At 40.7% G+C, this 26,536-nt stretch overlaps 1 protein-coding gene across 13 annotated transcripts in view; it reads left to right on the top strand.

Moving 5' to 3' along the window:
- Nucleotides 1-26,083, top strand: part of TEAD1 (TEA domain transcription factor 1) — a 262,078-nt gene extending 235,995 nt beyond the window's left edge. For all 13 annotated transcript variants that reach the window (XM_027115355.1, XM_027115345.1, XM_027115351.1 and 10 more), the window contains 3 exons: nt 7,490-7,630; nt 12,604-12,756; nt 17,993-26,083. In XM_027115355.1, coding sequence (XP_026971156.1) covers nt 7,490-7,630; nt 12,604-12,756; nt 17,993-18,106 — 408 coding nt within the window. In that variant the 3' untranslated portion in view covers nt 18,107-26,083. The remainder of the gene's footprint in view (nt 1-7,489; nt 7,631-12,603; nt 12,757-17,992) is intronic.
- Nucleotides 26,084-26,536: the final 453 nt, after the last annotated feature.

Genomic DNA, 26,536 nt, shown 5'->3' with positions numbered 1-26,536 from the left:
GCAGAGGGAGGCAAGAGAAGAGGTCTAGAGAGATGACAGCTGGCAATGTGAGGGCTCAGCCTGGTGTTGCTGGCTTTGAAAATGGGGCAAGGAGCTAAGACACAAGGAATGTGGAAGCTGAAAGAGGCAAAGAATCCGATCCCTTCCCAGAGCCTCCAGAAGCGAGCACAGCTCCACCAATACCTTGATCTCAGCCTGGTGAGACCCATGTTGGATGTCCGACCTACAGAAGTAGAAGACCATAAACTGGTGGTGTTTTAAATCCCTAAATTTGTGGTAGTTTGTTAAAGCAGCAATAGAAGACTAATAACAACAGGAAAAAGAACTCTCTAACAATTGGGTCTGCCCGGGACATGGTGAGTATTTTATTAAAGTAATGATTTTCCTGTGTCTGAAGGTAGTATTTAGCCAGAAGGCACCGCAGGTCAGGATACTGTAGAAAGGACTCCTGCCTTAGGTGGTAGGAGAAGGAGCTGGTCTCTGAACCCAGTTCATATAGAGGGTCTCTGTTCTAGGGCAAAATGGGCAAAGATTCCTTAGAAGGGCCCGTTTGCCTGGACTTGCCCTCTCCAGTCACATCGGCAAGGCGCTTGTTTTTTTGTTTTTGTTTTTTTTCATTTTAGAACATGGCCCATGACTAGCTAGGGTGGGGGAAATTTCCCCTTCTACCCCTCTTGAGTTCTTGTGGCTGGACTGAAAATAAAATTGGCACAAGACAGATTAATAGGAGAAACAGAAACAAATTTTTAATTCATGGCAATGGAGTTTACACAGAAATGGGACCTAAGAAGCAGGCATCTATTATACTTTTTAGACAAACGATAAATTTGTGAGGAATCACAGGACAAAGAGACGTAGGTTTGGGGTACTTAATTAGTGTAGAATCTAAACAGGGCTTGGGCTTGGGGAAGTAAAATTTTAAAGTAACAAGGTTTGTTTAAAAGGCTTCTCGGCCCTAAATTCTCGATCTCTGGTGATGAGGGTGTCCTTCTACCTCCAGATGCAGGAAGTATACCTTTCATATGAGAGATTTATTTCCTGATTTCAGGGAGACCGAGGGGCGGGTCAACCTCTTCCATTGGTTGTTTCTTAAGTAACTTTAATCCAAAATAAGTATGCCATTGAGGCACATTTTGGAACGGGCTGCCCTGGGCCCCAACAGCTGGCTTATACCCGGAGGATAGGATATCGTTTGAACTTGGAATTTGTTGGAAGGATAAGTTTGCTGGGTTCTAGTTGTTTCTTGGATTTTTAAAAATTAATTAATTTATTTATTTATTCATTTACTTATTTTTGGCTGTGTTGGGTCTTCATTGCTGTGCACGGGCTTTCTCTGGTTGCGGCGAGCGGGGGCTGCTCTTTGTTGCGGAGCTTGGGCTTCTCATTGCAGTGGCTTCTCTTGTTGCGGAGCACGGGCTCTAGGCGCACAGGCTTCAGTAGTTGCAGCACGTGTGCTCAGTAATTGTGGCTCGTGGGCTCTAGAGCTCAGGCTCAGTAGTTGTGGCGCACGGGCCTAGTTGCTCCGCGGCATGTGGGATCTTCCCGGACCAGGGCTCGAACCTGTGTCCCCTGCATTGGGAGATGGATTCTTAACCACTGCACCACCAGGGAAGTCCCTGTTTCTTGGATTTTTATATTTATTTGCTTTTAGAAAATATCCTGTAATCAGATAAGAGCTGATTAGGCAAAAATAGTTTGTATGTCTGATACCAGCGTTTTTTCCCTCATTTTCTTGCCTTCAGAACTATATGAAATAGGTTTGCCCTGAGTTTTCAGTTGGGAAAAATGAGTCGAGAGGGTGGATAATGAACTCAGCACGAATCGTAGACTCATTACAGAGTTTGCCTCCTCTGTTGCTGATTTAATGTTAGCATTCTTTCTTCGATATTACCTTTGCTCCACGGGGGTTCAGTGACCATATTTCTTTCTGGGATAATCATAATATCATCAGCTGACAGATAATTATCTTTCACATCAATACCTCCTCCTAGAAAATTCCCAAAGAACAACTGTGATATGGTTGGATGGCTGTGTAATTATTTGCCATGTTCAAAAGTAACTGCAAAGCAGTTGTAATAGCAAATTGCTTATTTACTGTTAGTTGAGAAGTCTTTTAAAATCTAACCTATTAAATATACACTAATACTTAAATACAAAGTTGTCTCAAACTTTTTTAAGAAAAGCAGGGTAATTCAAAAACCATCTGTTCCTCTTATCTAAATGAAAGCTGAAAGTGCACATAGATCTCATGACCAGCAATTCCACTCCTAGGAACACCTAACAGGAGTACACACATGAGTTCATCAAATGCTTATCCCTGAATGTTCAGAGTAGCGCTCTTCATAATAGGTTCAATTTGGAAACATTGTAAATGTCCATCCCTAGAAGAGATAGGTGGTGGTATAGTCCATTCAGTGGAGTACAGTGGAGTGTGACAAGGATAGATGAACACCACAGCATGGATGGCTCTCACACTGTAATGCTGCACAAATAGAACTAAACACAGAGGAATCAGCACTATGTGATTCCACTTGTGAAACATTCACAAAACCAGACAAGATTAACGTACAGTATTCTAGGATGAAGATTACTCTTGTGACATGGGGCGTTTGATTGTACTGAAAGGGAGCATGGATGAGGGGGCTTCTGTTCTATTTCCTCATCTGGGTGCTGGTTACATGGGTGTGTTCACTTTATAAAAATTAACCGGTCTGTAAACTTGTGATTTGTACACTTCTGTGAATGTATGTTCTACTTTAATTTTATGTAAAAAAGTTAATCCTAACAACTTTAAAACTCATACTTTGTTGAGATTGTTTCAGATGGTGGAGTTTCATAATGTGAATTCTTGAATACCTTCATTTTTGATAGTTCCTGACATTGTACCTACGGGTCATCCATTCCGAATTAAAACTAATTAAATTATTTAGGGAATTCTAAGGGACAGTGGTGAACCAAAGATGAGAGGGTGGGAATGGTCTGCCCCAGGGGCAGGCATTAAGGAGGTTCATTGCAGAGAAGTTTATATGGCAAAACCATCTAAAAATGGTTGTCATTTTTATTATCACACTGTGCCCACAGTTCTAAACAATGCTATCAATAAAATATTCCTCAAAAAGAAAAAATCCTTTGTTGGCCTAAACCTTAAACAACTGGTAAAATTAGTGTTGGGCTTTTACTTCGTATATATATTTCATATATATTTTATTTCATATATATGTATAGACACACACATATATATATGCTTCAAACCAGCACACTTATATTGCTTATCCATTATGTTACTTATTCTTTAATAACACATGTGATTAAAGACTCAGTCTTATATTCTAGAGTAAGTTCTAACAGTTTGGAATCGTTGGAGCTGCAGTCCACACAGTGCTGCTGCTTCTGTGATTTGGAAATGGCCACAGTAGTTATGAAGATGAAAAAGTAGAACTAGAGTTACGTCATTCTCTGTTACCACTTTCAGAGTTTTTGTGTTTAAAGTTTAAAATGGTGAAACAGTGCTGATGATTACTGAAGATAATTTTGTCAAAGGAAGGGGGTCTTAAAAATGATCCACTCTAACTGTCAAATCTACTAGGTGTGCCGCTGCTATAGCACCAGTATTACTTAAGCGTGGAAACTCATAGAGGTGGAAACATAAAAGCTGTGAAAATTTTCTGCAATTTTGCTAACATCGAATTATGGTGAATGCCATTATAAACTTGGGTAACATTTTGAGTCTGTATGTTTGTATGGATTATTTTGTATATTTCTATGCCTGCTTTAGATTTTAAGACTCGTAGTTTGTTTACATTGTAAATCTTTTGCTTGTCAAAAATACTGCCACTGCATTATGCTAAGTGAAATAAGTCAGACAAAAAGATAAATACTGTATGATATCGCTTATATGTGGAATCTAAAAAATACAACAAACTAGTGAATATAACAAAATATATTATAGAGATATAGAGAACAAACTAGTGGTTACCAGTACGGGGGTGGGGGGGCAATATAGGGGTGGCAGAGTGGGAGGTACAAACTATTGGGTATAAGTAAGATAGGCTCGAGGATGTACTGTACAACACAGGAGTGTAGCCAATGTTTTGTAATAACTGTAAATGGAATGTAACCCTTAAAAATTGTATATGAAAAAATACTGCCACTGAAGTAAATAAAGTGAAAAATGGAGCATTGAAAGAAAAGAAAACATTGTGCCTAGGGAGTTGAGGTGCAATTCTTAAGAAACCTCCCTCCTGGTTAAGTTGATGTAATTGGAAGTTGATAGTTTTTAAAAAGTAACCCAATCCCATATGCTCGCTCTCCTGTTGACTCCCCTGCACATTGCTAATTTCCCCATGCTCCTTCCCACACTCCACCCCTTACACCACAAACACCAGACTGTTTTTGATTGTTCACCAGTCCTTCTCAACAACTTGATTACATCAAAATGAGTTTGTTTAAATTGCAGTATTAGTTAACAGTGTATTTATGGCCCATTAATTCCCATTTTCAAAGCAGGGAATTTTTAAAAATTGAATGTAAACAAAGTAAAAGTAATTTCTAATAGACCTTTCCTGTTCCACTTAACTTATTATTGCACTGTTGTTGGGAAGCATTCTAAATATTCATCAGTAGAGCACATGTTAAATTATGGTGCATCTGTATAATGGAATGATATGCAGCCACCAAAAAGTGTGGCTGTTCAGTTTTTTAAAGGGCTGTTCTTTTAAAAACTGGTATTCTGTATCAGTACTATGTGAATTCTAAGAAGTATTTATTTATTTATAGCCAGGTTTAGAAGAATGCTACAATTTGTGCAGAAAAGAGGGAATGTGTATGTTTGAATATCTAAATGCTAAATATCTCTAAAAGGACACTTGAGAAATAGATGACACTGGTCATCTAGGGAGGTTGGCAAGTTCAGGGTAGAAATACAACGTACATCCTTTTTACAGTTTGATTTCTTTTTTTTCCTTACCACATGCATATTTTTACTTTTTTTTTTATTTTTTTAAGTTAAACCTTGTTGGCACAAACTACATCATAATAGTAAGAGCATCAATCCCACAAAGAACATCACTGGTCATTCCACCCCCGCAAAACACCTGAGCCACTTCTCGGAGCTCTGTGTTCTCAGCTGGCGGCAGGACCCGCTCAAAGTTCTGAAAGGCCCTCTCTTAGTTCACAGCAGGTGATACCCGCCCTGGAAGGCTGGATGACAACCCAGTGTCAGAGCTCCTGTGTGCCTAGGATACACTGGTATCTTTCTGTACTGGAGGTTGGAGCCCACATAGACTCACGGGCCTCTCTTCAGCCTTAAGGAGCTGAGATACAGATCTCAGGGTAAGACCTCCATCATTCCCCGTTAAACTGCTCTCTCATGGAGCTAAATGTCAAACCTTTGAATGTGAGCAAAAGGCACACCTGGGCATTTTTAATTATTTGCAATTTATGCCCCATAAAATTCCAAAAAACAAAATGTGAGGGAGCAATACTAAATTTATGGATAATGTAAAACTGGACAAGTACAAGTAGATTGGAATCCCATAACAGGAGCTGGACACTGGTTGTTAGTAGTTATTAGAAGTACCTAGAATAAGTTAATGACTATAGTTGAACACTTAATTTAACTTTGAATTTCTTGGCATATAAGAAAAGGGAATATAAAGTATATTGTCCTTTTACTTGAAGCCAGCATATCCGAAGTTTTGCCTAAGAAAATGGAGATTTTCCTGATACCCAATTCAAGAGGGAAATTGAAATGCAGATCCTTATTAAAAATATATAGGCTGACTCAGGTCTTCATGGCGGTTAGTACCTGTCAAGGTATTAAAATTAGCTAGCCAAAACGTGCCACACCTCGCAAGAGATAGTCTCGTTGTATGTCAGATCCCTCTCTCTTTCTCTGCAGTCATCCTAGTAGCCCAAGTACCATGCCTCATCTGGAACTTCTTCCAGGCCTCCTGACACACCTCACTCATCCATTCTCACTCTCTTCTCAAGTCTCCAAGCTGTGGTCAGGGGTGCCTTTCTGGATTGCAGATCTGATCCTAGACTGTCACTGGCCCTATCCTATGTACTTAAAACTCGCATGTCCCTTGGTTTTAGGATGTAAGACCCTCCCCCGCACCCCTCCACACACCCCCACCTCCCCAGCTACCCTCTCTCCTTGCTCTCTTTGTTCCAGCCTTGTTTCTGGCCGAGCGCCCTTTATACACTCTCTCTTACAGCATGATCCACCGACCCATGCCAGCACTTCTCTCTTTGGATCTGAGCTGCGTCATCATCAGAAGCTTCCCTGACCCCAAGGGCTCCCTCCCCACTGTTTGTTCTCATGTCTCTGTGCCCATCTCAGGAGTGCTTATTTCTGTTGCGATGTCCCCACTCCTAAATCTTAAGCTATGTGGACTCGTTGATCCCCAGCTCCACACCCAGTGCCTAGTGTGCAGGAAAGGGTCAGTAGATATTTGAGGGAATGGGACCGTCCGTCAGTGATCTAGCCGCTGAAGCAGCCTCCCAGCCTCCCTCTGCAGTGAACATTACACCACGCTGAGACACTTCTCCTTGAAGCTCAGCTCTGATCACCTCACTGCCTTGTGTCAACACTTTCAATAGGTCCCTGTTTCCTACAGGATACAACCCATACCCCTATTTAGTCCTCCTCTACCTGGGCCCTTGTGGCATTTCCAAACTCATTCCTCCCTGTCTCCTTAGTCCTCACGGTGTAGCTAGAATGAAGCACTCCAGGCTGCTTCTGTGCAAGCGTTCTCTCAGCCCTTCTCCGCATGTTCAAATCTTAACCATCCTGAAAGTAAATACCCTTAATTGAAAATAATGCTTCCATTGTCCAAACTGAGTACCTTTGACATGGTACTTATTTTCTATCTAAATTAAAGCTATTTTCTGTACATTCCATATTGGCTTGTAGTCCTGTATTGTTTCTAGCATGAGCCTCACTAAGTAATCATAAATACGTTAAATGAGTGGGAACCTGTATTAATTATTTTGCATCTTTGTAAGCCAGTCTTTAGTAGGAACTATCTCCCCTCTGGGTGCTGTAATTTGTTAATGAGGTGTCTGTTTTTACTTATATAACAAATGGCCAGTCAGCTACAGAATCTCCTGTTCTTTTAACTATATCTACAGATTAGTGAATATGAATACAATTCATATACTGCTTTCTGCACATACTTCAGAGACCTCATGAATGTCTTATTACAAGGATATATAGTATTCTATACTGAATACAAGAAAGTAAAATGAAACATACATATAGCATGTCATTATTTCAAGGGAAGACTGCCCAAACTAGCATTCTCTTCAAAAAATAACTGATGAGCCATAGAACTTGTTTCTAGCGGGGCGTCACCTCACCACCTTTCTGAGCCACGCCGGCCTGCTACTGCCCTCCAGCCAGCATGGCGGAGGTCTTACCCGCATGGTTACTGCTTTGACTCCTGCGATGAGAGAGTAATCCCCACCTCCATCTCATTTCCAACAGGCGGATTTAAACTGCAGTATTCAAGATGATGCCGGGGCTTTTTACGGCGTGACCAGTCAGTATGAGAGTTCTGAGAATATGACAGTCACCTGTTCCACCAAAGTTTGCTCCTTTGGGAAGCAAGTAGTAGAAAAAGTAGAGGTAAGTTGGCCTCTGTATGCTGGAACCTTCATTCAGGGCGGCCTGTCGCCTTCCTTTAAAACTAAACTGGGGCAGGGGGTTTTATTTTTCTGGTGTCTTCTCCTTCCCCTCCCACTCCTACCCCCCCCCACACACCATTACTTCTAAGAAGGCAAAATGATTTTAAAGCAACTGAAAGAAAGAAGACCAGGAGTAATCCCATGCCAGCCCTCCGACTGTCTGAAGTCAGCCCTGTGCTTGCCAGTGTGTCAGTCCTGCAGGTGGCCTTGGGATGGGGGGATTGAGGGGGGGCTGATATGGAATCTGTTAGAGATAGACCCTGCTGCCCAGTAGATGGTACCCCTCCCACCCCAGGTTCCAGGTTCAAGGGCACTTCCAGGCATCTTGATAACAACCAGGGTGGTCCTCAGCTGATTGGCACCTGCCTTCTAAAACCCTGATGCCTTGAGTTTGGTTTTTGCTTTTGCCATTTCCACTCCCTTCATCTTAATTGTTTTAAACATATTTCAGTACATACTGGGACCAAAAACCTATTTATGGCCTTTATAGTTCATGCCTCCCTCCCCTTCAAAAAATGGATGTTCATTTTACTGGGGTGGGTTGCTTTTTGTGAATAATGTTTGCAGGTGATTTCATTTAGAGTTGTGCTTTCCATTGTCTTCATCCATGCTCAGTGAGTGGTGTTTATTCACAGATGTCCAGGACCTCGCAGGTCCAGGAGCCCAACCTGACTTTGTGTTGAGGCGTGAGAGAGAGGATGCATTGGGTGGAGAGAGGGAGCAGGAGATGTTTTTCAAGACTTTGGGCTGAACAAGGCGGATTTGGGATGCTGCAGGCCCTCATAGCTTCCCGAGCACAGGATGGGCATCCTGAGAATGGTGTTAAGGAGGGTTATGCTGGTAGAGGAGGATGTAAGTGAGTTGACTAGATGGTAGCCGTAAACTTAGGTGTCATGAGCTTTACTAAAAGGGTGGTAGTGGAATTCAGGAAGACATTTTGAATGGTACTTAGAAACTGACTGGGTATTAAATATTAAAGAGGAGGAAGAGTCAAAGATCACATGTTTTATGCTTAGGAGGACAGTGTAGCCACCAGCAGAGATAAGTAAATAAGATGTTCAACTGGAAATAGTCAGGGACGAATATAGCTGCAACACTAGGATTTGGGAGACAGGTAAAGACTGAAAATATCAATTGAGAATCCTGAGCATTAAGTTTAATCAAAGCTGTGGGAATGGAGAGCTAGCTGCAGAGAGGGAATAGCAAGGAAAATAGGGATCAAGATTAAGTTTGGAGAGTGGCAGCCAGACCTAGGGTAGGTTGAAAGGGAGACATGAACAGAGAAGCCGAGGACAAAGAAGGGTGAGGGAGGGGGGAAACCAGCTCAAGGCAGTGTCTGGGAAGTCCAAGGAGAGGGTGGGTGAGAATGTGGCTGTGTAATGAGACACAGCTGGGAGACCTGGCGCCACATGACCTCCATCTCCCCTGAGAAGGAGGAAGCAAAGGTACCTGCTGGTGGTTGGGAGCACGGAAGGTTAGTGTTACTGTTGCTACCAAATGGCCAAGTTGTCAGGGCTTACCTGTAGATGGACTTCCTGCCTGGACAGGTACCTGTGAGAAACAATGAACCAGATAAGTAACTCAGTTTCCCAGATGTCAAACTATTCTTCAGTTCATCCTCAGCTAACATACCCAAATCTCTTTATAAGTTCAGGGAACAGGGAAAGGTTGTCTTCGACTGATGAAATCCCAGGCATTTTCATGGAGAACGTGCTGTGGTGTGGCAGGTGGAGTTTTGTAATTAAGCCTTTAATCTACTTGAAATATGTTTCTGCATTTGGTGTGAAATGGGAGTCTGCTTATATTTTCTTCCAAATAGATAGGCATTTGTGTCAAAGTCATTTATTAAATCATTTATTTTCCAACTGAGTGGATCTGTTCCCTTTAAGTTACTGCATATACTGGGTGCTGTTCCTGGAGTCTGTTCTATTCCACCCTCTATTTATCTCTACATGTCCCAGTATTGTATTGATTTGATTACAGTGGCTTTATAGCATGTTCTGATATCTGCTGGGGCAAGTCAATCTCACTGCTCTTCTTTTTCATATATTTTCTAGGCAGGTAGCCAGCATTTATTCTTCCAAACTATGAGAGCATTTTAAAAATGTAAAAAATGGGCTTCCCTGGTGGCGCAGTGGTTGAGAGTCTGCCTGCCGATGCAGGGGACGCGGGATCATGCCCCGGTCTGGGAGGATCCCACATGCCGCGGAGCGGCTGGGCCCGTGAGCCATGGCCGCTGAGCCTGCGCGTCCGGAGCCTGTGCTCTGCAGCGGGAGAGGCCACAACAGTGAGACGCCCGCGTACCTCAAAAAATAATAATAAAAATAAATAAATAAAAATAAAAATGTAAAGAAAAACAAAAATCTTGTTTGAGCAACCTAATCGTTTTTTGGGGTTTTGTTTGTTGGCCACGGCATATAGGATCTTCCCGCGCCCCCTGCAGTAGAAGTGTGGAGTCTTAACCACTGGACTGCCAGGGAAGTCCTGAGCAACCTAATTGTAATTGCATTAGATTTAGATATTATTTGGGGACAGATTGATATGTTATTGATATTAAATCTTTCCAATCAAGAACCTATTTGCATTTCTATCTCATTTTATCTATTTTAATAAGATTTTAGTTTTCATATATAGGTTTATCCCTTTCTTGTTAAATATATCTCTAAATATTATATAATTTGTTAATACAATTTTTCCAGTTTCCAGATTTTAATTACTAGAATAGAAGAAAGGTCCTAGTTTTTGCATATCTATATTCTATTTGGCCATCTTACCATATTCTCTTATTTATCTCCAGCGGGTTTTGCCCCCTAGATTCATGGGTTTTCTCTGTTGTATTATCTTAGCAGCAGCAAAAAGAGAAGACTTTATTTTATCTCCTCGTTTCCAATGTTCATGCCACTTTTATTATTATTACTATTATTTTCTCACCTTCTCTTCATTTGCTAAAACTTCCAACACAGTTGTAAAAAGAAATAAAAGAAATAGTGATGGTGAGTATCCTTGTATGGTTACTGATGTCAGTAGAAATAGTTTTGATGTTTTGACGTTTGGGATTAAACTTATTATTGGTTTTTATAAATAGTCTTTATTTTATATTGAAATTCTTTCTATTCCTATTTTACTTAAATTTTTTTATTAGTAATAGCTGCAATATTTTGTCAGATGCCTTTTCAGCAACTCTTACTATGTGATTTTTCTCCAATTTGTTGACATCATGAGTGAACACATGTCCTGTGTATGAACCACCACAGCATTCCTGAAGAAAGTTCTACTTTGGATACTTTGATGCATTGTTTGCTATTTTACGTAAAATGTTTGCACCTCATAAGTGATATTAATCTATACTTTCTTTTTTATAAACCATCAACTTTTGGTATTGAATATACATCAATTTCATAAAAATAATTGGAATACCTATCTTTTTCTATGGTATAGCGTTGTTTGAATAACATTGAAAATAACTGTTCTTTAAAGATTATATAAAACTTAGCTGTGAAACCATTTGGTCTTTGGACCTTTTTCAGTGGTAGATTTCTAAATAGTTTTTAGTCATTTCCACAGTAATTGACCTATTGGAGTTTTCTACTTCTTTTTGGTTCAGTATTAGCAATTTGTATTTTGCTGGGAAATCATCCTGTCCTCTAGGTTTTCCTTTGCTTTTATTGATTGATTGGTTGGTTGATTGGTTGTTTGCCAAAGAGTTACATAAAGTAACCTCCTCTAAATCTTCTGAACAATAATGTAATAGTGGTTTTGTCTCTTTTCTTTCTTCTCCTTCTTAAGATTGTGAAGGGTTTATTTATTTTATTTTGTCTTTTTAAAGAACTAGTTCTTATATCCTGTCTACATTTTAAATTTCCTTTGCGGGACTTCCCTGGCAGTCCAGTGGTTACGACTTCGCCTTCCAGTGCAGGGGGTACAGGTTCGATCCCTGGTCAGGGAACTGGAATCCCACATGCTTCGTGTCCAAAAAACCAAAAACCATAAAACAGAAGGAATATTGTAACAGATTCAATAAAGACTTAAAAAAAAAAAAGGTCCACATCGAAACAAAAAAAAAATCTTAAAAGAAATTTCCTTTGTATTGATTTGAGCTTTTATCTTTATTAATTTCCTATTCCTGGTTTTCACTGGTTTTGGTTTATTTTGTAGGGTTTATTAATTTTTTAAGATGTGTACTAAGTTCTATAACTTTTCATCTTTAATGATGAAGACATGAAGCTGCTTTCCTGCAAGTATAGCTTCATCGAGTCCCAAAAGTTTGATGTAAATATTTTCTTTTTCATTACGCTTTAGATAGCTTGTAATTTCTTTTTAAATTCCTCTTTGATCCAGAGTATCTACGAGTGTCTCTCTTATTTCTAAGTGCTTCAGTGGGATCTTCAAGCTGCATGTATATATTTTTTACAAACCCCTTTTTTGAAAAAATTAAAGACATAACACAGTCAGGGGCTCATGATCAGTGTGAAGTAGTTTTTCCTAAAGAAGAGAAATTAGCTGCATTGGTTGTTGGCCTGTGAGGCCTTGTCACAGTAAAGAAGGATGTTCTATGGGCCCTTTGAAGAATTGTGACTGGCTGGGCTTGCTCTCACAGATCTCGAGGTAGAGAATCACTAAGCAGGCAGTTATATTTTTTTCTAACCTTTGCTGAAAAGCATCTATACACCTTTTCTTTAAAGCTGTCATCTTCCCAAGTTTAAAAAAAAAAAATTCCAGAAAAATAATGGATTCTGAGTATGGTGTTAAGTTTGGAGATAGGATTTTTTTTAATGAAGTAAACTACATAAGTAGTGCAGCATATAGCAGGTGATTCATGTTGAAAACGTAAAATGCTTTTACAGGCAATAATATCTTTTTTATGTATTTTGAAGTCAAAGGTGTAAAAATGCTCAAATCCTTTTTCCCTCACAGACGGAATATGCAAGGTTTGAGAATGGCCGATTTGTATACCGAATAAACCGCTCCCCGATGTGTGAATATATGATCAATTTCATCCACAAGCTCAAACACTTACCAGAGAAATATATGATGAACAGTGTTTTGGAAAACTTCACAATTTTATTGGTAACTGTTTGTCTCTTTCAAGTTTTGTCAGACTCAGCCATGAGGCTGGTGGGGAAGATGGGCCTGGGAGGTGCTGGGGCTTGGGCCAAGGGGAACTGACTAGACTGTGGGGCTGGGCCCCAGGTGGTCCATCAGTAGTTGAATTCACACATGCATAGGGCAAACTTGGTTTGGCTCAAGTTTGTGGAAGAGAAAGGGGTCTCACCTGGCTGGGCTTTCTAAGCTTAGCAGAACTGGAATTTGGGAAGGGAGGGTGAGGGTGATACAACTGGATTCTTAATGCTGGCTGCACATTAGCAAGACCTGGAGAATATCTAAAAATCCCGATAGCAGGGCTGCATCCTAGATCAATTAAATCAGGATCTCTGAGGATAGGGCCCGGGCATGTGTATTTTCTAAGGTTTTCTAAGGTTTCCTGGGTAATTCCAGTATTAGCTAAGTGTGAGTCTCAGCAGCACCATGGTATACAAATCATACATGAGGCAAAAGCCGAGTCAGCAGGTTTGTGCTTCAAACATACCTAGACTCATTTCATGAAGGATTTACAAGGCCTTATTATTATAAGTAACATACATTAATATAGCAAAGTATAAACCCTCAGTGCCAGGAGAAATGTAAACTAGAATACAGTCAGTGGCATAACCAGGAGCGGGGGGAGAATATTTATGGGCTGAAAAATATGGTCAAACTTAATGGGCAGCTAAAGGGCAAGGAAAAAGCAATGGTGCTCAAGGCCCATGATGGGAAAATTTTCTGGTTCCCCCGGCAATGCTTGGTGTGGTTTTTTTCCCCTAAATTTAACTTTAAAACAGTTTCTCACGGGGACTTCATTTGGTTACTTAGGAAGGTTAATGAGTACAGTGCTCCTCTCAAAATATACCTATAAAATATGCAGTAATGGATTTCATAAAGCGAATTTTTTAAAAATAACATTCCTTGATTAAACCAAAGGCAAAATGCCAAAACAAAATTTGGTGGAAACAATTTTACAAACAGGGGCAGCAGGACAATATTGTGGTCAAATATTCAGCCCTCTGAAGGCCTACTTTGTTATTCTTTGTTACCAGGTTTAAGAACTAGAATACTTAGAGCAAGAATTCTTTACCTGGACTTTTTGGATTCAGTGGGACAGTGATTCTCAATCAGTGATGTGCTGGTTTTAAAAAAAAAAAAAAAAAAAAAAAAAGGCTCTCCCCTAGTTCCTTCCAAAGCCCTGATCCGTAGCTTTTGCCCATTTCCATTGTTGCAGGTACAGCTTCCATGGGCAATTTCAAGCTACCAATGTTTGTCCAGCCCACGAAATTCCTTCATATTTAACAATAACTTTCAGAGCTAGTAGGAGCCAGCTCTTGTATGCCACTGTAAAAAAAAAAAAAAAAAAAAAGATAAATAAAAATCAAGAAATTAAAAAAAACCTTCTGCATATCAAGATATTCATCCAGGAAGCTTTTAAAAATTCTGAAAGATGGGACCCAGAATCATGGTTTTTGTTTATTTTTACTGCTCCCCAGGTAGTTCTGGTGTGTAGCCAGGTTGAGACCCACTGCTATAGGGGATTGGTTAAGTGAGCCACAGGGAGCCTCAGAGTTCACAGACACGTGATTATGGGTATACAATTGGCAGACAGATAATTTTACATCTAATTTTCATTTATTCCAAGGAGAGAATCTCTGGATTCTCATATGTGTCCATGTCCCTCTGAAACTTGGAAACTAGCAGTCCAGGAGAAAGTTTGGAAAACATATTATAACTATTCATTAGTATCCTTTTTCTAACGGTCTTCGGTGAAAATTGAGCAGTTCAAGGTTTGGGGTGCTGGCAGGTACTTGTCATATAGGTGTTCTTTGTTGCTATTTAAGAACAGATGGATCACCTTAGTGCTCAGATGACCGGAAGGTGTGTGTGGCATCCTGGTGTGGACGTTCAGTTGCCTCAGAAATTAACCAAAACTCTCTGAGTGGATGGCCACCCCCCCTCTTCTGGAGGGAGTCTTAGATGTTTCTTACAAACCAGTGAGACTGTTTCAGCACGTTAAGGAATATGTCCTCAGTCCCTAAAACCCGACTTCATGGCACAGCCAAGATAAATATGATCAGGGAAAGTTGTAAGTATCTATTACCCACAAAACCCGTGTAACTATATCAGTAATGCTCCCTTGGAACACATGACTGCCATCCATTTAACTTACCAGGTTAAATTAATTTTAAAACGTATCATTAAGCAACTATATACATCCCTTTGATATGAAGAATCAGAAGCAAATAAATATAGAATTAGTAGCAAATAAATATTTGCTAGAAATAATAGTTTTCTGTAGAAAAACTGAAACTAAGCCAGCACTCCTGGGCAATGAAAATGAGGTCATCTCACTGATAAACAGGAGAGATCATACTTTTCAGCACTTCCTCAGGTGAAGGGACATGGCCAGAATGACAGTTGCTGGACACAGTTGCAGGTGTTTTACTAGGAACATTAGATACAAAACCTGTGTCACCACGGCCAGTTCCAGGCCTTACTGGCCGGTGGGCTAGACTCTGGTTTCGTCAGAATGATTCAGGAATTGAGGTGACCCTGTAGGTTTGGGGACTTAATGGTGGCAATCAGACTGAGGAAGACAGCGACTGAATTGTGGGCCAAGGATTTCGATCATCATTTGAGGTCACATTCAGACATACAGGTTGCTAGAAACATTTTTTTTCCTTCCTCCTTCATCTCAAGCATGAAGCCTAAATAGGATATAGTCTTTCATAGAAAGTCTGCAAGAAGGTAAAATAGATCATAGAGGCTCCAGGCACAGTGCTGAATCTTTTGTAGATATATTATGAAATTCTCACTGCAGAACTGTGAAGTCATTTTTATCCCTATTTTATGGATAAGGAATGTTAGTCCTTCCTGAGGTCACAGAGCCAGTGATAGACGTAAATTAAGATTTGAACTGATGGAAAAGACACTTTGCAGGATGTCATGGTCATGGAATGAGAAGACTTGGGTTTAGGACTCAGCTCTACTTTATGACCTTGGGTAAGACATTTAAAGTCTCCAGACCTCAGTTACCTCCGTTTACAAACAAAGTGCTCAAGTCTGCCCTCTCCACCTCAAAGGTTATTGAGAATGTTTGCATTGATTCGGCTAAGTTATGGAAAGGTTGTACTAGCTGCTGAAATACAGTGCAAGTAAAGCACAGGAAATCTGGGCCTTGTAGGGAGAACGAGGCGGGTAAATAGATGATGACGATGCAAGGCCATCATGGCTGCAGTAAACTTGTGAAACAGACATCATGGGAGCACAGAGTAGTTGAACTGCCTGAGCAGGCACCTGTACTTGGAATGAGGTGGGGAATTCTCAGGGATGTTAAAAGATGATATTTAAGTTGCCTGATGGACAAGCAGATATTTTTCAGATTTACCAAGAAAAGGCTCGTTCGGTGGGTGCATACTGACATGTCAGCTGCGGGGCTGCGGTGAACTAGACAGGCGGGACCAGGCATCCTGGTGTCTGGTGAGGGAGGCAGGCATTCATCAAGGACAGGGAGTCACAAGATGTGTGTAATTCACCTGTGGCTGCCGGCTGGTAGAGGTCGGTGCATGGTGACAAGAGAACGTGTAATAGGAGGTCAGGGAATGCTTCCCTGAGGAAGAAACAATTGAGAGGTGTCTCCAGATGGATAGAGAGGCAGAGAGGGTAGGGAAGAATACTGCACGGAGGTGGGAATGTGGTAGGAGGAGGACTGGAAACAGAGCAGTGCGGCTGGCCGGGTAGGACCGGCCAGAATGGGCCGCTCACTCTCATCCTTGTAGGATGAGAACAGGTTTTCTCTTCATCCTAAAGTTTAAAAGAGGCCATTCAGTTTTTAAGCAGGAGTGTGTTGTTGTCAGATTCATATTTCTTTCAAGGTTACTGTGACTACTGTGCACAGGTGAGACTGGTGCCCGGCAAGGGTGGCTGCTGGTGGAGGAGTCCAGGTCAGCTTTGCTGGTGCCTTGGGCTGTGGCAGGGGAAAAGGGAGATGGATTCAAGAACTCTTCAGGAGATAAAAGCAGCAGGACACAGCATTTGTTTGGATATAGTGATGAGGGAGGGAAAGTTTTCAGGGCTGGAAGACTTGCATACTTGGATTATTTGATCTGCAAGGGAAGTGGCAGGGAGTGAGACTAGAAAAGCAGGTGGGTACCAGTATTGAAAAAAAACTTTGTTACCCAGAAAAAAAAAAATTAGATGATTCATCACTGTATCAATGCATTTATCTAGAGCAGCATGGCATAACGGGTAAGAAAAAGGTCTTCAGATCCAGAAGATCTGGGTTTTTCGTTGACGTTAGTATAACCTTAAACAAATTAACCCCAAGCATCCTCCCTTGTCAAAGAGGGAGTGATATCGCACCCGCTCCTAGAGTTGTTGTAATATTATATGAGATACTTTCTGTAAAGCATTTAATACTGAGGAGGTGCATAGTAAGCACTGAACAGATGGTGGCTATTATTCTGTGAATTTCCATCCATTCAGCAAATACAGTGGACCCTTGAACAACATGGGTTTGAACTGTGTGACTGTTCTTTTACTCCGCATGTATTTCACTGAGTCCAGGCACTGCATGTTAATACAGTGGTGAGCAAGGCACTCACAGAGTTTATGTCTCCCATTGGCTATCGTGAAACAAAATTTAGTAGAGGTTTAGGAATAAGATAGGAGACAGTCCCTAGGATAAATGACTGTCCCATGGAACTGAATTATAGAAAATTCTCTGTGTTGTAAAAAAAAACTGCACCACCACCCCCCAAAAAAACAAAACAAAACAAAAACCCCACACTAATTCTTGTGGTGTCTTCTTAGGCTCTCTGAGTGAGACCCAATCTGTAAGGTCTTTCTTACATATGGTAACTAAGCTTAAATAGGATTTAAGTCAGACCTGTAATATCCTGAGTTTTTGCTGGAGGGGGCGGAGGGAGGCTGGGCAGATCTCTGAACAATCCACTTTTTGAACATTGGACTCCATATTCCTTTCCAAGTAAATCGTAGTCATCATGGCACAGATGGAATATGTTTTCATTCATGTGGTGTTTGATATATATATATATATATATATATATATATACTTTAAAAAATATTTTATTGACATATAGTTGATTTACAATGTGTTAATTTCTGCTGTACAGCAAAGTGATTCAGTTATACCTATATATATTGTACGTTCTGTTTCATATTCTTTTCCATTTATACTTTTTTTTTTTTTAAACAGGTGGTAACAAACAGGGATACACAAGAAACTCTCCTGTGCATGGCCTGTGTATTTGAAGTTTCAAATAGTGAACATGGAGCACAGCATCATATTTACAGGCTTGTAAAGGACTAACCGTGGTTATTTATATATATAGATATCTGTATATACACACACACATATGTGCGCACACACACACACTCTCTCCATGATCGAACGACTGACTGTAAACCTCACCACACAGGGGTGCTGCCCTGGCCCTGAGGTCACCCCAACTTTTCTAAATCCTGTTTGAGTGAAGTCATTTTTTCATGTGTTCATACTCATTATAGCTGTGAAGTTCTGGTACAGTTGTAAAAAGAGAAATCGAGTTGTTTCTGTGTGTTATTCAGATCCACAGCCCACAATTCCTCAGAAAGGTGAACCTTAAGAACCCAAGTCTCTGTCTGCAGAGACCTGTTTCTCGTTGTGGTAGAAAAAAAAATTAAGACAGAGCATTTACCATTGGACATTTACAGCCTTTATACAAATGTATTTAGTGTTTTTTTTTTTCCAACATAAAATTCTTGTTTTAAGATACAAGTAAAATTAATCTTTAAATATAAATGTAAATTAGTACACAAAACTAAGAATCTTTAGACTTATCTTTGTAACAAATTAGGGTGGAAGTTATGAAAGAATGTAATTCACTAAATTATTTTTTAAATGAAACTTTTCCTTCTTTTTGAAACCAAATGTTAAAATATAGCCTTAAGAAATGCTTGGTAGAAATATCCTAATGAGACAAATTTGTACTTTTTTCCTCGAGGTTAAAACTAATCTCCTAATCCATTAAACTCTTGAAACAGCTATTACAGAGGAAGAAAACTTCACCCCTTATCCTTAACATATATAGTATATTTAAAAAATATAAAATTGTATTGTACTAATGTGATGATTATTTAATGAAAAAGAAAAGATGGCTCTTTTTGCAATAAGTAGATAAATACGGAAAATCTAAACTTACAATGTTTATAGTCTTGTGTGTGCAGTTATATTTTATATGGACAACCAAATTTTTTATTAAGATGAGTAAATATTTGAACCACTGAAATTTAATAACAAAAATTTAAAATTGGCATGAATACTGCACTGTGAGCTGCAAATTATAGAAAACCCTGTGGCTGGGAGAAATTTCATCAACCAAACTCATAAAAGGCTCATCAGTTTTAGGATCTCTGCTCCCCAGAAAATCACAAGCGTGCTCACCAGCCTGTGGGTAAATTATTTCTGGTGATCCAATATGCATATTAACCTGCCGTAACTATATGTGTACGTGTGTGTTTGTGTGTACATATATACACATATACATATATAGTTATTCAACACATATTTATTGAACATCTATTCAGTGTCACTCAGTTTTCTAGGTGCTGATATGTGTGTATTTCTCAGTCTGTGTCCGTAGATCTAGGTGTATTCGCTAAGGACACGCGTTTCCTTGACATCTCTCAATAAGTCACAATGCTTATTTGACTGAGGTTGAAGAGGCTCAGCTATCTATCTCTGCCCTTTCCAAACAGGCACATTTGGGAGGTTTTCTTCCTAGGAGGAATTCAACTTTCCAACCCAAATATTCCAAAGCATTGTCCAGGCAGTCTGTTTGATGTGGCCACATGTCTTGGGTTCTTTCCATAAGTGCTTCATTGGGAAGGGGACAGGGCATACTCCCCAACTTCCTGGAGGAAAGTGACATTTTTTATAATTGTCAGGAATAGGTTAACACTATTAGAACATAAAATGTTTTGTAAGTTGTGAACATGTCAAGACTTTTACGTCAAGCCAGAAAATGAAAACTTTGTTCTGTCACATTCAAATAACCTACACACCCACTTCCCTGTCCCACCACCTGCTCTGACCCTGCTTATATATTGATTAGTATCTGGTGGTCATGAGGGTGTGGCTGGCTCATGGCACACAGAAGAACCAAGCCTGACCTCTCCCAAACCCATGACCCTGGTCACTGGGAAGACCAAAGGAGAGAGCGCAGAACTTTCCCCTTTTGGAACACACATCCCTTACGTAAGCCAGTAGCATGGTGTGTATCTTCCCTACGTAAAGAGACTACAGTTTGTTCCCTGATTCCAGGTGGACCTTTGAAGAATTGCCCTAGTGGCCCACCCTTCTATCTGGTCTTTGGCCCAAGCATTAAGCTTCTTCCTTGGTCATATATTTATGACTTCTCTTGGTCACCCCTCTTAGGGATGCTTCTTTGGCTCCCATCTCCTGTGTCTTTACTCAAGGTGTTACCCCCAGTCTCTCAGGACCAAGGGGCGCAAATGATCTTATGTGGCTAAAAGCCACGCCATCCCAGAACTTCAGGGCAAGAGGTGTTTGGTTCACGCTTTCTCCCAGGAATGGGGCTCTTCGGTACTGCCAGGAGGGCTCTGAGGATTTACTTTTTTCAAAGCGCAAATAGATCGAGACCCAAGAACACCAGCTAGAGGGTAGTTCTTTTGGCTGCAGAGAAGGGCATACCCTGGTCTGCTGAACTCACAGAGTTAGGCTGGGCCCTCTGATGCTTGCCTCTTCCTCCGAATGCCTTTGTAGTTGAGTTTGGGGGTTTACATGGATGAACTTGAGGATTGCTCTTTGCTCTTAAAACAAGTTTACTTCTTGTCTTGTCCTTCTAAAGATTTCTCCAGGGCAGATATTCTCCCTGTCTTAACCACTGGTCCAACCTCTTAGCCCTTTCTCTGTCACTCCCAAATTAGACCCTGGGATTAGATTTGTGTTAGAACATCGAATCCAAGTCTGTTTTTGGTCCTCCACCCTTTATGGCAGAGTCTCCTCCCTTCATAAAGCTTTCTATACCATAAAGAAGCCTTTCCAGAGCTCTGTCCTCACTGCTCTTTTCTGGGTGCTCTATCTCCTGGTTGACCCTACACTACCAGGATCGATTCAGGGACATCTTGTGCTTTCATTGGAGAGTTCAGAGGCCACTTTCCGCAGCCTAAATAGGGAGAAGCTTGAAGAACTGGGCTTTGGTCTCTTGGTATTCATTTTCATCTTAGCAAGAGACCTAAATAAAGTTGGGGCTTTTCCAAAACATGTCCTAGAATCCCAGAACGTCTAAGCTACCCTAGACCAGGGTTTCTCAACCCTTTCTCGACACTGTTGACATTTGGACCGGATAATTCTCTGTGGTGCAGGGCTGTCCTGTGCACTGTAGGAGGTTTAGCAGCATCCCTAGCCTCTGCCCACTAGATACACCTTTCCCCAGTTGTCACAACCCAAAATGTCTCCAGACATTGCCAAATGTGCCATGGGGCACAGAACTGCCCCTGGTTGAGAACCACTGCCCTGCATCTGACAGGTCACAAATGCCATATTTGAGGTTTTCTTTCTCCTTCCATTTTACCCTGAGAAAGCTTCTCTCCTGGGAGCCTTGTCTCAGGCCATCAAGAGACAGGTAGGAATATTACTCAATGATATTGTGTCCATGTTTCTTCCTGTTTCAGAACTTCTATTTCACAACAGAATCTCTCTGCTACAAGTATTCTTTCCTTCCTCCCTGGGAAAGTTGGGGACAGCTGGCCACCATCATCCCTATAATCAACTCACACCTATTTAAAGAGCATTTCTAATTTGCTCTTCGTTGCTTATTTTATCAGGTTAAAGAAAATCCCACCCATTTTTATGATTTCTCCTAAGGTTATAGTTCTCATTATCAAACCTTTAATCATTTCAATACATTTCCTCTGGTCTTCTACTTTTAGCCTTGCACTCATTGCTTTTTTGTAGAATTTACAGAGACCTCTGGGACATTTCATCTTTAAGGATGGTGGAGAGAGGGATTCATTTCGGAAGAGGGCTGATCGAATTTTCCTTTATCGAGCTTTAGGAAAGCACAGTCTTCAGGCATACCTCAGAGCTAGCGCGGGCTCAGTTCCAGAGCACCACAAGAAAGCAAATATCACAGTAAAGCGAGTCACACAGTGCATATAAAAGTTATGTTTACCCTATATTGTCGTCTATTAAGTGTGCAATAGTATTATGTCTAAAAAAAAAAAATCAGTGCACATACCTTAATGAAAAAATATTGCTAAAAAATGCCGGAACAATTACAATAGAAACTTGAAGGTCACCATAAAAAATATGAAAATAATAAAAAAGTTGAATTATTCTTCAATTATTAATTATTGCGAGAATTATCAAAATGTGCCACAGAGACATGAAGTGAGCAAATGTTATTGGAAAGTGACGCTGGTAGACTCGTTTGCCTTAGGGTCGCCACAAACCTTCAGTTTTTAAAAACTGCGATATCTGTGAAGCACAATAAAACGAGGTACGCCTGTGACCTGCATTTTGTAGATGAGAAAGTTGAGGCCCAGAGGGGAGATGACTTGCCCAAAGTCACCCAGCTGGTCAGTGACAGATTAAGAGTAAGGCTCTGGGACTCCTGACACTTAATCCTTGGCCTCTTGGCGGGGGTCGTTCCTCTCTGGTGCTCAGGGCGGAAGAGAGAGGGAGGTTAAGACCCCCTTCCTCTGCCAGAGCAGCAGCATCTCCTGGTGGTGACGCTGCTTCTCTCCCTGGAGCGTCATGTCTGGGAGGCATGCGCGAGCAGATAGGAAAGCTGATGAGCCTTTTCCTTACCCTGAGGACAGTTCACCTGCCACAGGCTCTGAGTCAAATTTCTCTTCACAAAGCATCCCAGCAGCAAAGTCCCACGCTCGGACCAGCCAAAAAACAGCCCCCGTGCCCAGAACTTGGTGTTACAAACCCAAGTCTTCTCTAGGTCTCAAGACTCTAGTGGCTTTTGCAGTTTGTTTTTGTACAAACCTAAGTTATTTAAATCACACAAGATGACAGTCAACTTTTCAAACCAGGTACCGATAACTTGTATGATTTTTGTCTATGCTCTGGTACACTACACCTGTTCTAACGAAGGGTAGAACCAATTTTGTGTGTTGGTGTTCACACCTGTGACATTAAGAGGATACGTCTGCATTGCTTCTTTCTTTCTGTTGATGTTTCTGTGGCAAAACCCTGCACATGTCATTTCTGAAAAGCCTTAAATCTTTGCGATGTTGCGTGTAGGGTTTGCAGTGCAGAAGGCTGCCTCGGAACTGTGAGCCCTTTTGTAAGCTGGAAGCATTTCTCTTACTACTGTTAACTTTTGTAGGAAGTTTTCAATTCAGAGCTGCCAAAGCGTTCAGTAAGCAGTGCCTTAGTGATACTTAGTCGTGCCGCCAGCCTTTTCTCACACCAGTTCTCGATGTCCCTTTACTGATCGGCATGGTATTTAAAATAGAGCAAGCAAGCATTGTTTTCATTTTTGTTTTGTAAGCCCATTTTTCTCCAGTTCTATTGGAAACTGACTTCTTGGTCTGAAATCTGAAATGAACAGAAGTCAGTTCATTGACCACACTGTCAAATGTCTATACCAAAATGGAAGGTTTTGCAACTTCGTAGTTTACTATGAAAAGCAAATTGTATACTTTTAATGTTGCCTTTTAAATTCATGACCAAATACTTAGCTATTTGTGAATCTTCTGCACTCTAGCATGAAAGTGCCTTTGGTTTGAGATTCCAGCTTAGAAAAGTGCTGCCATAATCACGATAATTTGTAGAGAGACCAAAAATATTCTGAGATCACCGTAATGCCTTTGGTTTACTGGGATAGTAACCAACCACAGGCCTCCATTCACAAGAGCACGACGCGGACCCTGCCTGCTGCGCCGTCTGTCTGCCGTGGGGGAGCCCCTGCCACCCATGCCCCCGGGGCGCACAGAGGCAGGAGGGCCCCCAGGAACTGGTGTGTTTGTGCGCCGTGACCCCATGCGCCATCTCCGCCCGTCACCCAGCCCTGTGTCCGCCTGAGGGAACTTGCACACAAACCGCAGACTCTCGGCCGGTGGACAGATTGGTCCTTCTTATGCTCACGTTCAGTCTGTGGAGGTCTGCCTTTCCACTCAGACGACAGCGCGCACTTCCGGTTGACGCAGTGATACCGTTCTGAAAGTTGGAAGCCTCAAACTGAGATGACAGTGCAGAACAAAAAATGGGTTAGGGTCATTACAATTGAAGTGTTCTTAGGGCGAAAATGTTGACTCTGAGTGTTGTCTGAATGCGCTATGAGAAACTTCCAAAGAGCACCACTCACGATTCGGAATTTTCGAAGAATGTTCCAGCCCTCCAAAGGGCAACTCTTTAGAGTCCGTGCTGGCTTTTATCAAAACCTTGTGTAAATTGGGAAAATTGATAGAGGGGAGGAAAAGGAGTGAAAAGGATGAGAAGGCAAAAACACGAGCCAAACAAAAGCCAGGACAAAAAAGACTTTCTTTACCAATATAGACTTTACAGTGACATTAGACATCTTTGAAAGTTAGCCTCTGAATGCGATGGTCCGTCTGTCTCTACCTGGTGTCTTTAAGAGTACCCTCTTTGGGCTGTCTGAAATTTCAGGAGTGATTTCTATCCACACCAAGTTGTGAGTATTCGTAGAAATTTCTACAAGAAACAAAAAAAGTTAAATGAAAAGGAAAATTGCTCAGCACAAGTTATAGTTAGCTGCTTGAATTCAGCCCCTCCCTGTCGTGGCAGGACTACACCACAACTTGGAAGAAATTAATCAAATGTTTGTTTTCCTGTTTCCCTTTTCAACTGTTACTGTGCTTTCTTTGGCAATAGTTTTCTCTCATTAACTCATTACTTATATCATTAAGAATGAAGGTTTTGTGTTTAAAATTGCATTGCAAAGGATAGTTTCACTGAAGTCATGCACCATTAAATAAGATGAAATATTTGTCTTTATTGTTCTACTTCCTAAGCCGTAAACTTGTTTTATTCTCTGTGAATTTGCATTGAGTCTGTTATATGCCCCACTCCATCATTTTAGCATTTGAAATAGCATTTATGTTCCCTCTCGTTCATCATGAAATGGGGGCAGATTCCAGGAGATTCCACCTCTATCATGTTGGCTCTCTTTTGTCTGCCTTCCATTATGAAATTGTCTCCCCTTCCCCTTTTTCTGAAAGAGGCTGACAGAATCTAGGTGTAAATCAATTGGAAACCAGTCTCTGGTTTTCTCCCTCCCTCCTTCCCTCGGTCCCTCCCTCCTTCCTTCCTTCCTTCCTTCTCTTTTCCTTTTTGCATCAGTCATTTTCTGTGATTAGTTTCACTGTGTAAATTAGATATTAACTGCACTTCTTTAAAAAAAAAAACCATCTCCCTGTTACCTCCTTGAAAGAGTCACTTCTGTAGGCCTTTTTCAACAGGCTCATGACTGCAGATAAGGAAAAAAAAAAAAAAGTAAAAACAAAAACTATGTGCCTAAAAAAATGACAAAAAAAGTTTTGTAACATTTAAAAAAGAAACCTGAATAGCCTTTAATTCTTTAATATGCTTAAATTTTATGTAAATCGGTTTTTTGCCACGTGTGTTTGTTCACATTCTAAATGGCTTAATGGGATTCTCACAGTCTGTCTTCGTGTCACGTGTATGAAATGGGCTTGTGACGTAAGCGTTTCATCTGGTCAGTGGTTCCTTTGATATTGTACTGCTGCTGTGAGTGGGCTGGGAAGCCTGCCTTTAGGCAGTAAGGTTCCTCTTGGGTAGATTGGAGAGATGGGGGGATGGGGGCAAATTCTCACATACGTTTTCATAACCTGTTTGCAGAAACTTTGAAAAGGCGTTTGGTTAAACCTCTTGGCAGTACAGTATTCTTGTATTTGTTAACGTCTGTGTTTAGGTACTGGTACCTTTTTGTTTAAAAATGTTCTAAGTGTTGGCTTTAAAGTGAATTTATCTTTAGTATGATAGTTATATGAAAATTATAGGGTTTGTGTGCAGAGAATTTTTTTATAAAGTGCTTTGTAAAAAAAAAATGTATTCTAGCTTTCGCGGTACATATGTGTGATAACTGTAATATCCATGACAGTTAAGTGCAATTATTTCATCACTCTAAAAATGCTATTTTTGTGTCAGTTCCTGCAGGTGTTTTCATGTCTTTGCAAAGTGACACATTTTGATGCCTTCTTGATAAAGTGGTAGACATTTTGTAGCTTTCTAGAAACTTTGTATTCATACGGTATCAATGAAAAATAAAGAAAATGAAAGTGTGGGTCACCTTTTTTATCTGCCAAAGTGTATGTTGTTGAAAATGAAAGGTGCTTTATGTGTTGTGGGTGAATGTATGAAGGACAGAGTAAAGGAGGTTGAAGCCATGATCCTTTTGATGGTGTCCACCAAGCTCAGTTATCCGAACATGACATGTTAATGTCTAGCAGGGTTTCTTTCTTCCTGTTTGTTTTTTTTTTTAATAGAAGTGTAGTTGATTTACAATGTTGTGTTTCAGGTGTACAGCAAGGTGATTCAGTTATACATACATATATATCTATTTTTTTCATATTCTTTCCCCTTATAGGTTATTACAACATATTGAGTATAGTTCCCTTTAGCAGGGTTTCTTAAAAACATCCACAGGTCAGTTGGTCTACCTGCCTGTCTGCCTGTCTCTCTTTAGTGTGTCGTTGAAATTGTTAACCCGCCTTGCTGTGTGCATGCCAGGAACCAGGGGTA

The sequence above is a fragment of the Aethalodelphis obliquidens genome, unplaced genomic scaffold, assembly GCF_003676395.1.
Source record: "Aethalodelphis obliquidens isolate GAN/ISIS:26980383/991018 unplaced genomic scaffold, ASM367639v1 scaffold14, whole genome shotgun sequence".
Classification (NCBI taxonomy): Eukaryota; Metazoa; Chordata; class Mammalia; order Artiodactyla; family Delphinidae; genus Aethalodelphis; species Aethalodelphis obliquidens.
This window is presented reverse-complemented; position numbering and strand designations above follow the sequence as displayed.